The 12502-nt window shown below is 40.4% G+C and overlaps 2 protein-coding genes across 4 annotated transcripts in view; one reads left to right on the forward strand and one right to left on the reverse strand.

Annotated features, from left to right (window-relative positions):
* MTMR10 (myotubularin related protein 10) overlaps positions 1-12502 on the forward strand; it is a 35743-nt gene that overhangs the window by 18900 nt on the left and 4341 nt on the right. For all 3 annotated transcript variants that reach the window (XM_015638974.1, XM_019007935.1, XM_033517095.1), the window contains 10 exons: positions 3836-3926; positions 6283-6457; positions 6893-6980; positions 7151-7239; positions 8025-8155; positions 8281-8350; positions 8541-8611; positions 9486-9655; positions 10874-11044; positions 11879-12061. In XM_015638974.1, the coding sequence (XP_015494460.1) occupies positions 3836-3926; positions 6283-6457; positions 6893-6980; positions 7151-7239; positions 8025-8155; positions 8281-8350; positions 8541-8611; positions 9486-9655; positions 10874-11044; positions 11879-12061 (1239 nt within the window). The remainder of the gene's footprint in view (positions 1-3835; positions 3927-6282; positions 6458-6892; positions 6981-7150; positions 7240-8024; positions 8156-8280; positions 8351-8540; positions 8612-9485; positions 9656-10873; positions 11045-11878; positions 12062-12502) is intronic.
* FAN1 (FANCD2 and FANCI associated nuclease 1) overlaps positions 1-12502 on the reverse strand; it is a 41025-nt gene that overhangs the window by 6460 nt on the left and 22063 nt on the right. The window lies entirely within an intron of this gene.

The following is a 12502-nucleotide window of genomic DNA, read 5'->3' on the forward strand; positions in this document are numbered from 1 at the left end:
GTGTGGGAGGAAGTGGAGGATGGGGAAGCAAGGGTAAGCAAGTTGGGGAAGTCTTAAGTTAGGCGGTGCAAAAAAAGGAGCATTTCACATTCCTTAGAGGAAAGGAATTATTTTGTTCCAAAAATGACAGCAAACAGTCAAACTGAAAACTTCTGCTATTTTTTAGGCACACTGCAGCATTTGACATTAGACTGAGAAAATAAAATGTATTAAAAGGTGAGGCTGTAGATCTTCTGTTAGGTGATGGCCAGTGTTGATTGCCTCACCATGCACACGGATCTTGGCAGTGCCCCAGAGTGGCACACCCCCTGTGCCTTCATGAGTATATCTCCATCTTCTTATCCCCTTCTCTTCTGCAACTCTCACAGTTCTTTTCCTTCAGGAGGCTTTTTTGAATAAGAGCTGTTTCAGAATCACATGCTCGATCAAAACAGAAGGAAAATTTTTTATCTCAAATCTTGTTTCCTGTGCAATCAAAAGTAGCCTTTCCTACGTCACAACACTTGGGATGGAGGGGAACATTTTATTTCCCTAATTGTTATGAACAATAATATGAAACTCTTAAGAGTTTTGGACAAACAGTCCTGACCCGTTCTAATGTGTTCCTCCTGCCTCCCCAGCTCTATTACCTTGTTCTAATTGTTCTAATTGTTTATACAGATCACAAATTTGGTACTGTTTCAAGGCACTGGGAATGCATAAGGTACTGTCTTTGGAGGGAATGAAGACAGCTTTTTTAGAAGTAAACTTACAGAATCACAGATTCAGAATGGTTTGGGTTGTAAGTGCCTTAAAGCTCATCTCATTCCACACCCCCCTGCCATGGGTAGGGACACCTTCACTACACCAGGTTTTTCAAAGCCCTGTCCTGGTCTTGAACACTTCAGGGATGCCACAGCCACAGCTTCCCTGGGCAAAGGTAAAAGGTATTTTAAATATACAGATGAATTTTAATAATTCTCTTAAGGCTGAATGCTTATTTTCCCAATAACTTTTCCAACCTAGGAAAATGAACAAAACCTTTTTGTGGAACTTGATGTTGTCCTGCCTGTATGGCTTTCTACCACAGGTGTCTGCTTGGGCTAGGAATTGCAGTAGCAATGGAAAACAGTATTTTTCCAGCATTCACAAGCCAGGTAGCCTGGTTTAAGGAAGGAGGGAAAATGCAGGGCTGTGCTAATTTAGCACATCTGAAATGTTGCTGTTCACAACTCTTCTGCAAGAGCATTAGCAATACTTTGAAGCTCTTGCCCTTGGTAAAATTCCTGTTGAAGAGGAGGGTGTGCCCTGAAAGTAGAATTTATTTTTCTCAGATAGGGGTTGAACAGGGGACACTGACATAGGGAAATGGCTTTTGTACTACGAAATAACTACAGCCATTGTGTTTACTGCTTTTAATAAATGAATTTTCCAACAAGCAGCCTATTCTCTTGTTTTTTGTCCGAGCCTAAATATCTTTGGCTTTACACAATTGTAAATTGGCAAGAATACCAAACATTTTTAAGTTTGATATGAGAACGCTTCCTGTAAAACATGTTTGTCTTCCAATTTAGAGCCTTTTACTTATGGCCATAATCTGCTGAGATCTGTGGAATGTGCTTGTCTTCTGAATCTCTGAGACAATAAAGCTATTATAGGGATTTAATGAGGAATAAACAGAAAATTAGTATGTCTTTAGTACTTGCTTAGTGTATGAGTGGAATTTTTCTAAAATGTAACAACAGAGGCAATAGCAGGATAAATCCATCACTTTTTAAAATAAGAGAAATAGAGGTCCTGAACCTGTGGATGGACTGTTTCACCCATGCAATACATGGTGTGAGTTACATCTATTCCATGGAACACCCAGAGCATTTTCCAGCTCCTGCTTTATTTAAAAGCACAACTGTGGTCTCATATTATTTGTGGGGAGCTAGACCTCGATGGTTACTATCTCCCCACCACCACCATTTTATCCCTCTTCACGCAGTGCACACACACTCCCTTTTTCAAATGTGGCAAGCAAATGACAGAGACTTCAGCTGCTGCCTATTTAAAAATAGGTTTTACTGTATTTGTTGTGTTATTTGGCAGCATGATGGATTTTTTTTCCCTGCAGTTTGTCCTGAAGCCTTGAGAGTAGATTAGCATAGTAAAAGGCTTTCAACTTGCACTCCATAAATGAAGATGAGGTGTAGCTCTGCTAGCATCAGTTACTGTAGTGAAAAGCTACATAGAAAAATGGAAGTCAAAATGTGCATATACACAGATTTCCATTTTGTTTCATTGTGAATGATAGCCAAAAGTAATCTGTTAGAATTAGCCAAATCTTGTTCAATAGCTGGCTGCTTCTGCTTTGGTTTGTACACTGAAATCACAGGATTTAGTAAAATGTGCATGGCTTCCAGTTATGTCATTAAAACTTTTATCAAATTCTGGAAATGAACTTGTAAATGTTCATTAGGAAAGTCCTGCTGTACTGCTCTCCAGGGACACTTGTACTGTGGGTTTTTTGGGGGGTGGTCACCCCTGGAATGTTCTGTCCTCTATTTCCCTTTGCAGTTTCAGTGTAGAACTGACAGTGTGGGGAGAACAGTTAAAGAAACCGTTGTTCTAAGACTCGACTGGAATTTTTTTTGTTGAGTGTTTGTGAAACAACATTTTCAGCTCAAGTTAGTCTACTGTCATTACTGGTTTTATAAAAAATGAGAACTGTCCCAATCAAAAGCCAAAGTATGTAAAAATACGTACACCATGACACCATGTATGTTGCATACCAACAATAAAAATACAGCAATTTTCTCCATGTGCAGATCTCAGCACAGCTGAGCTTTTGAGCTTTGTTCCCACTGCCCAGTGCTGCCAGCACTGGTGTTCCTTCAGTTCTGTGGTGCAAATCTTTCTGTTCTATCACAATAAGGACACTTTCCTTCACTAACAGAAAATAATTTCTTGGATGCACAGGATATTTTTCAAAAATAATATTTAAAACTGTTAAACACAGTAAATTTTGTAAATGTGTTTCTAAATATGAAAAGTTGGGAAAAGTTGATGGGAAGACAGAAAATAAAAAAAACTTGGGTGGTAAGAATGTGGGCTTATGCTATGTCTTTGTCCCTGGTTAAAAGGTACAGTTTAGTAAAATGCAGAAGCAAATAATGAGGGAAGAGGACAAAGTTAATGACTCCATTCATGTCCTGAAATTTGAAGAATAATAGCACCAATGTCTACATAGTATTTTCTTTTTTCTTCTTGAATTTGATTCTTCTAGACATTAGGGTTTTTGTCAAATCTTTTGTATTGATTAGTGAGTATCTACATTCAAAGAGACCTACTAGAAATGCTTGATGAAATTTTAAGTCTAGGATCTAATCCTAAATCATGTGCTGCACTCTTAATCTTAATAATTTTAGGGAAAGAACCAATAAGATTTTTTAAAAGGAAGTCACCCATGAAAAACCTACTGGCCCAACTGACAACATTGTAGCTGAAATATCTGTCAAATGTTGTTAAATACTGATACTTGATTTTAGTTCAGGACATGCTTGAACTGCTAATCGTTAAAGTTGTCTTGGTAAAATTCCATTATGGTATTTCTGTGTTTTTCCCCTCTTCCCTAAGCACTGAATGCTGGCTGCTGTCAGAACAGTGCTAGGTTGGACCTTTTGAACTGATCCTGTGTGCTCTTAGGTTCTTCTGCTGGATTGATAAGTACTCTTTGAATTAAAGAAAATATCAAAAGACTGATTTTTAGGTTTTCCACAGCTCTGCATATTTGACACTCTTACAATTAAGGGCAATATTTTTTTTGTCTATATAGATATATAAATAACAGTAATAAATGTCTGTTTCCTAGGTGTGCCTTGCAATAGCTCATTATTCTCAGCCAACGGATCTTCAGCTTCTCTTTGCATTTGAGTACGTTGGGGAAATATATCATAATCCAGGTAAGGATGAAAGTACTTGGATTGTGCTTTTTTTCCTGTTTTGTAATATGTACTCTTAGTAAGATTTCAGTCCAGAAGCAGTGGCAAAAAGCATTTAAGGCTTTCTCCAAAGGTAGCAAAATCAGCTTATTCTGCACCCAACCTCTTACTTATGGTTATAAGTCATTCATTGGGATAGACATTAATGGCCAAAATCCAAAGCAATGTCTTTCCTGTCTGAAACAAAGCCAAACTGTGCCAGCATGAATACTCCTGTTTCTCAGTTCATGCTTCCATCCTCCTGTTGTATGTGTTGGTACTCTGGGTACCCAGTGAGTGTCCCATCAGGCAGGCTTGCTCACCTGCCCTTCTTTTGGGAATAAGTTTCTCTTCTGGTGGTATTGCAGGAGGATTTGTGCAACTTGGGACTCCATACCTTCTTTCCTAGAGGCTTACTAGGCAGTTCTTACCACTCAAAACCTCCACCACCCCTGCTGAGTTGGAGCACACCCTCTCTGCTCAAGGCCAATCTCCAACTGAACCTTGTCAGTTAGGTAAGCCTGCAAAGATGCCTTTGGAACTTGATTTCTAGCGTAATGCTGTGCGGTCACTGCCGAGTGTTCCCCAGCCGAGACACAGCCGAGAGCCATCAGTTGTAGGGTGACAGGCCTCCCCACAGAGCATGCTGCTGCTGCAGAGCTGTGGTACTGACATCTCAACTCAGCAGCTGCCACTAGAAACCACTGATCTGCCTGTTACAAAACATGAACCTTGTGGAAATATGAGATCAGGCCTTCAAATTTGCAAAACAATGCATGGTTTTCATCCAGGTGCCTCTATGACTGCCCTATGCATGCACGAGAATAAGTGTGCATGTGATTATGTTGCACACATGATTACAGATGGAATTTCTTACCTCATAAAGCTTGGGAAATTATTAAGGTCCATGTATTTTCATGTTATAAAGTACTAGGGAGGAAGCCAATTTGTGGATAAAATTGCAGTAAAATGTCGGGCTGTCACAAAGTTGCCTTTACTCTGTCTTTAAAATACCATTTGCTATATGGAAAAATACCTAGTGGAAGAATTACATAAGGTGGGTAAAAATGTTTCTCTGGAGCAGCAGACCAGAATGGCAGAGGAGAGTTGTTCTGCCATGCTGCAGTTCCTAAGAGAATTTGAAATTCTTTTGGGTTGGGTTGGGGTGTTCTTGTTGTGAGCCCTGGTGTTTGTCCCATAGATCTCTGACTTTGCTCTTGCAATTCCAGTGCTATTTAATGACTCTCTATCCCTGCTACTCCCAGTAAAGTAAAGGTGAAATGCTGTCTTTGTGCTTCCTGAGGAACATAAAAAGCCTGCATTGCTCTGGTATATGTGTACGTTGTTTTTTTCCCAGGCTATATTTGATAGTTATATATCCTGCTGTTAAACAGGAAAATTCACTCTTCTTGTAATGATTGTATCTCTCTGTTTACCATCTTTGAAGAACTACTTCAGTCTGATTTTAGTCCTGTTTTCTTCTGAAAGTGCTAATTAGCCAGAGTGCCAGTGCAAGAATGAAGTTGGCAGCTACAGAAAGCAGAAACCACACAAGTTATGGGACGGCAGCAGAGCTGTGAGGCTGTTCTGCACCCTTTGGGCAGGCTCTTGCCAAGGCTCAGAGCTTTCGTGGGAGATGCCACAGGGCTGACTTTCAGTTTATTCCACTTCCATCTGAAAATGTACCTCAATTGTCAAGAAACAAAATGTAATTTCTTTTTGACACAGCTGACTGTCCTCTTGGCATCTAAAGAATGATCAGCAGAGTCAGATCCTTCTGTGTAGTAACAGCTTCTCTAAGCTCCTGGTCCCAAGACACAAAATGATACGCTATCTTTTTGTGTGGATATAAATCTATATAAAAACCCCAATATTTTAACATGGCCTTCAATTTCTTTTATTTGCTGTTAATACAGCAGTTATTTAAAATTGCTGAAATTATATAAATTTTATTTTGCTTTCTTGACATGGTAGCTATTAATGGGTAGCCTATAAAGGGTTCATGTATTTAAAATGTTGCAAACTTTGGCATATTGAAGAAAGAAAGCCTGTGACTAGAGATAACATTTCTTCCTGAGTATCAGTATGCCTTGGCTTCTATCAAGCAGCACAGCAGGCCAATTTTATGTTGCTTTCTAATGAAATTGCAGGGAAAATATACATTGACATCTTCATGTATCAACAAGCTGCCATTAAATCACCACTTTCTTGTAATCCAGCAGTAGGTAATATAGATAATACTAGTCCTGATGCTAATGGCTTATTTTTGTACTTAGGAAGGTGAAGAGTTTGATTTTTATTTTTTTTTAATGGGCATTGATGACTTTCTTTTTCCTAGCAAAGAAGGTGAATGGCATAGACCCAGGAGGTGGTGGCAGTGGCATCGGCAGTGTCAGTGCTCAGCAGACTCCTTTGTTTGAAACTTATTCGGATTGGGATAGAGAAATCAAAAGGACAGGTGCATCCGAGTGGAGAGTGTGCTCAGTCAATGAAGGTTATATGATCTCCACTTGGTAAGTGTCTCTTGGGACACCAGCAGGAGGGAATTGGGCTGTCTTGTCCTATGTGCCCCACAGCCTCTGTTGCACCCAGCTGTGCACTGCACCTCTCAATTGTGCTGCTCTCTGGAGAGGCCCCCAGGTGAAAGATGCTGCAAGTCTCTTCCCTAAAGGCAATGTCGTGTTCCTAAAGGAAAATCATGTTTTGGCATGCATTGCTTTGGTGCTTCTGTACTTCCATGTGGGACATGCAGTTTCTCAGTTTCCTCGGGGCTGTGCTGGTGCTGTGGCTGAGCCCTCACACAGGACAGCAGCAGCCACGCCCAGGGGCTGCTCTGGGACAGCCTCACCGAGCTGGTGACACTGCACTGCAGCAAGAGGGAAGATGGTAAAAAACACAGGGAAAAGTAACCCTTTTTTATCTTTTTATTTTATTTTTTTTTCCACAAGCCTTCCAGAATATTTTGTGGTTCCGTCTTCCTTAGCAGATCAAGACCTGAAGCTGTACTCCTACTCCTTCATTGGGAGGCGAATGCCTGTAAGTGCCCTCTTTGTTCTGGTCCTGCTCCTGGTCATGGCACAGTATTCAACTTGGGGCTGCACATGCCAGTTAACAGAGTTCTGTGCATAGCAGTAATGAAAAAAATTGTACAGAATAGCTCTAACCTGCAAGGTTTTGTTGTTTCTTGTGTTTTTTCCCCATGTTAGGTATGGTCCTGGAATCACCCTAACGGGAGTGCCCTTGTGAGAATGGCCAACATTAAAGATGTATTGCAGCAGCGAAGAATTGATCAAAGGTAAATGATTTGTTGTGTCACTCTTCAGTCAGGGGATTAGGATAACACCAGTGATGACTGTGTGACACAGCAGTGGGTGGCAGTGGAGGTGACCCTGTGTGACACGCAGTGTTGCCATGCGAAAACTTTGAACAGACTGTTCTCTGGATCTGCTTCTGGCACAGTTTTTATTCAAGGCCATTCCAGTTTCAAATGCTGAATAACTTTTCAGGTTTTAAGGTATGTTTATTTTTTAGGGGACTAATCATTCAGATGACAGAATTTATTGATAAAAGGATCAGATTCACTGTAATACAGCTTACATTGGTGGAGATTTTCTTACCTCCTTCAGCAAGACAGTAAAAAAAATACCTTCATTTGTGGCATTGAGAAACACAATTCAATAGATTCAGTGTCACAATGCACACGGTATTTCTGTGAAGTATTTGTCATGCACTGTCCTTAATGAAAGACTGAAGCAATTTAGTGTAGGTAGTTTACAAGCTTAGCGGTTTTTGTTCTTTGGTTTAATTTGTAGTGTGACTTTTTTAGTAGTGCAAACACCTGCATTTTGTGTTAGGCTGGAGTTCTGAGTTTTAGCTGAAACCCATTCAGACACCAAAAATGTTTGAGTCAGTACCTTTATGGCAGGAGCAATGTATCTCCAGTAATGAACCAGTAAACATTTTTTTAGAACAAGGTGCATGCTTTATGTGTGTTTAATTGTTTGGAGTTAGACAGTGGCACGTTTCTTGAAGGACTGTTTCTTCTCTCCAACAATAAACCTGCTGATTCTTCTCCTGCAGGATTTGTAATGCCATAACTCGAAGCCATCCCCTGAGAAGTGATGTTTACAAATCTGACCTGGACAAGTGTCTCCCAAACATCCAGGAAATCCAGGCTGCACACATCAAACTCAAACAGCTCTGTGTCAATGGTATGCTGGGCTTTCCTTCTTTTCTGGGGATGGTTTTCCTGACATGCAGTGAATTTTAATTGACCTGGCTGATAGGGACTGTTACTGGAAGTTGTTCTGCAATGTAATTACTGTCCCTGTTGCAGAGCCTTTTGAGGAAACCGAAGAGAAGTGGCTGTCCTCACTGGAGAACACTCGCTGGTTAGAGTACATTAGGTTGGTATCATTAATAAAATGATGTTCAGTGGAATGTTCAAAGCTTTCAGCACTGTAAATGAGCAGTGCATCAGTTGAAGGATTGTTTGTTTTAATATGTAAGTTAGATAAATATAGATCACTTAAATATTTTTTTCTTGTAGAGTGTGAATTTCTGTTAATTGTTAAATCACTTTCTTTTCCTGTCTAGAGCCTTTCTTAAGCATTCTGCTGAGCTTGTCTATATGATGGAGTGTAAGCACGTTTCTGTAGTTCTTCAAGGTAATACTACACAGAGCATACTGTAATTATTTGCATTACTGTGATAATGCAGATAAACAGATTTAGATAAAATCAACTGTAATCTTTATACATAAACCCCATGACTCCTGAATATGTCAGGCATTTGGGGAACTATAAGGAAAAATAATTTTGTTATGTGTCTGAACTGTAGTATAGTCCTTAGCATCAAAGGAATATTTTGCTTTGAGTCTTTGTGGGTTTTGTTCTGACAATGATAAAATCAAAATCTTAGGGTGAACCTTTGTACTGAGTTAATTGGGCTAATAGTCCCTGCATAAACAATATCAGTTTAATTCAGAGGTTCTATAGACAAAACTATTTCACTCAGTGCCCACTCCTTGTGTCTGCAAACAGGTATTTTAGAGGAAAAGATACTGAAAAACTTGCTCATATCTGTAATTCTGTAATTTCCTTAGTTTTTACAAGAACTGCCCAGCTGGGATATCCCACTCTTCCCATATAATGGCCTTCCAAAAATTGCTTCAGGGTGGAAAAACGTTGAAAAATTCTAGCAGTATGAACACCCTTCTCCTCAGCACATCTTGGTTTAAGTACTAGGCAGTTGAGTGGGTATTTTGTTCTTGATGAATGCACTGCTGTGCTGGATGCTGCAGGAGCCCTATAGTGTAAGTCTCAGATTAAGATAAGAGTGTGATTTTCTTCTAGTTTGTTGGGGTTTTTTAATTATGAGAAAAATTAAAACAACTATAAAAGTATATTTTAAAGAAAAACACGGGAAAAAATATATTCTAAGAAAAAGACAGGACCTAGTTGCACCTTTTTGCTCTCTGAAATCTAATTCTGTACATGTGCATTTACCTTATATATTCTGTACATTCTGTGTCATTTGCAGAGGAAGAGGGACGGGACCTGAGCTGTCTTGCTGCTTCTCTCATTCAAGTCATGCTGGATCCCTATTTTCGAACAATTGTTGGATTTCAAAGCTTAATACAGAAAGAATGGGTCATGGCAGGATATCAATTTTTAGATAGGTGTAACCACTTAAAGAGATCTGACAAAGAGGTAAAAATTAATTGTATTTGCATATGATCACAGTATCTGGTTGATATCATCCCAAACGTTTATTCGTACAGAAATCTAAAAGTAAAAATACGTTTTAATACTTCAGATCTCATTAAAATAGTATCAGAGGAAGTAAGTCTTTTTCCAGGGTAGAGATATCTTTTCTTTACCCTCTGTAGCTGTGTGAGAATCTGTGAAATACCAGGTGCAACCCAATGGGATTTTATGTTGCTTCAGGGTTACACATGAAAGCGTCTCACTGGTACAAACAATAGCACAGCTCATGTTTCAGTTTGAAATGGAAGGAGGTGAGGAGTGGGGTTGGAGGGGGTAGTTTTGCTGTGTGTTTTACCAATCCCTGTTTCCATCCCTGTGGTGTTAGCACTCTGCAGTGCTTTCAGAGCAGGGAGCTGCTGGAGAAGCCCCACAGCTGCATGAGCTGTCAGGAGGTGGAAGGAGGGGAGCGCAGGGCTCAGCTTCCAGCACTGCCAGCTCATCCTGTTTGGCCTCTTCATGGCAAAGGAGGGACTGCTAACTGCAGGTGGAAGCATAGAGGACCCAGGTTAGGAACCTCAGAGTCACAGAACAGGAACATCCCCAGGGCATGGAACCCACAGAGGAATCAAGGGCACTGAGAGGGATTAAGAAATGAGATGCCAAGAGGGAAATAATGACAAACAGCTATTTTGGCCCTAGGACAGGATAAACTGAAGAGTGAAATGGGAAGGGGAAAATATTTCTAAAACTTTACATAAATGATTGTTTATACTTTTGCCATTTATAGGCTGCTATGGAAAAAAACTAGAAAATGTGGTGAGAAATGAACATGGCTGAATCATAAACTCTGCAGTCATTTCAAACAAGGAAGTAAATACATTGTAAAAGCAAGGCCAAGTGGCAAGGAAGCACTAATTTGGAAATTATGAGGGACATATAGATGGCAGAAAGGATTTTTGTAGCTGCATGAGTATGAGGGGAGCCCAGGAAAGAACTGACTGACACAGAAGGGAAAGCTGTGCAAAGGCAGCACTGAGAAGGAAGTGGCTAAGCAGGAATACAGATGTGACAGTTGCATAGAATCATGAAAAATACAAGACTCCAAATAGTTTACCCTATGGTTTACTCAATGGCACCACCAAATACCATAACTGCAAAGAAATTGGTATGATTTGGGAAAAACTTATGTTAAATCTGGTAATTCCTTGTTTCTTTTCCCAGTCTCCTTTGTTCTTGATGTTCCTTGACTGTGTTTGGCAGCTGCTGGAACAATACCCAGCAGCCTTTGAGTTCTCTGAAGTGTACCTGACCATCCTGTACGACAGCGCCCGCATCTCCTTGTTCGGCACCTTCCTCTTCAACTGCCCTCACCAGCGAGTCAAGGAAAGCACTGTGAGTAGGAGGGGCTGCACCTGCTTGTCCAGCAGGAGACTGCAGCCTGCCCCCCTGGAAATAACAGCATCCCAGCTAAAGGCTTCCTGTGTGTCCTTTAAATTGTCACACTCTTTTTGGGGCAAAACACTCAGGTCCCCAGGTGAATACAATCCTCATGACTTTCAGGTGATCTATGGAGAGACAGTGAGTAACTATTCAAGTAGAAAGCCTATTGAATTTCTTTGTTGTTTTCCTAGAAAAACTACTCTACGTAGTTATTTGTACTCCTCTAGGAAGCAAATCTGTGTCTGGAACTCAGAAAGTAGAATGACAGGCAATAAATAGAATTTCATGCTTCAGGCAGACTTTGAAATCTCTTGACATAATTCTTTGAATGGTTGAAAAAGTTGGAGATGCTGCATGAAGTTCCAATAGTAATGCACAATGGGGCATTTAGAAAACTGAAAACTTAAAATTGATTTTGAAAACTGGAGCTTATCAGAACTGTATGTAAAAAACATTTGATGGCTGATAAAAGTGAAACTTACTTATTTTGTTAAATAATTTCCCTTTAAAATTGTAAGAAGCAACCTTACAAGGAAGTAGAGCATTGAGAAACTATTGGTGAACTCTCAAAATGCCAGTTTGGGGGTTAAGAGTAAGCCAACAAACAATTTAACATAATTGAAAAGTAACTGCACAAATGCAGAGCAACTGTTTTCTTCAGTTGCTTTGCTGCTCTGTTGTGCTACCCTGCTCCTCTTTGCCCAGTTGTTACATGCTGGCTTTAAGACTGATGAATAAGCCCATTTTCTTTGATTTTTAATCTGCCTGAATGTTAAATTCTTGCAGGAATTTGCTATAAGCAAAAATATTCAGCTGGGTGATGAGAAAGGCCTCAGGTTCCCGTGTGTTTGGGACTGGTCTCTTCAGTTCACGAGCCGGGACCGGCTGCTGTTCCACAACCCGCTGTACATCGGGAAGAGCACGCCCAGCGTGCACAACGGGGCCCCCCGCACCTTCAAGCGCTCCAAGGTAACTGGGGGGGCTCTGAGGGGCTGTGCCTGTGGCTGAGGCTGTGCTCACACTCAGGGGTTGCAGGTGCCCTTGGATTAGCAGTAGGAGCCTTCATTTTCTTGGCTTCCCAGCCTAAAGAAATTATTTTCTGTAGAAGTAAAGATGTAAATTGTTGAGCTTTGTGTTTTAGGACTTTTCCGATGTGACTGAGTCATTGCCAACATTTGCATTATTTCACCTTTGGAAAAGTGATGACAGGCTGCTTTTTCCCTGGGGTTGTCAGTATTTTCAGTAAATACTGATTATAAGTCAATCATTTGTTGCTACAAAAAAACCATATGTATTTCTTTCTAAAGGCCACAGCTTGCCCTGTGAGCCCCGCAGTAGTGACTCAGACCTATTTAAAGGTTACAGCATTTCTCTGGATGATGCACCTTGGCAGTTCAGGGAAATTTGCTA

This window comes from Parus major, chromosome 10 (assembly GCF_001522545.3).
Source record: "Parus major isolate Abel chromosome 10, Parus_major1.1, whole genome shotgun sequence".
NCBI lineage: Eukaryota > Metazoa > Chordata > Aves > Passeriformes > Paridae > Parus > Parus major.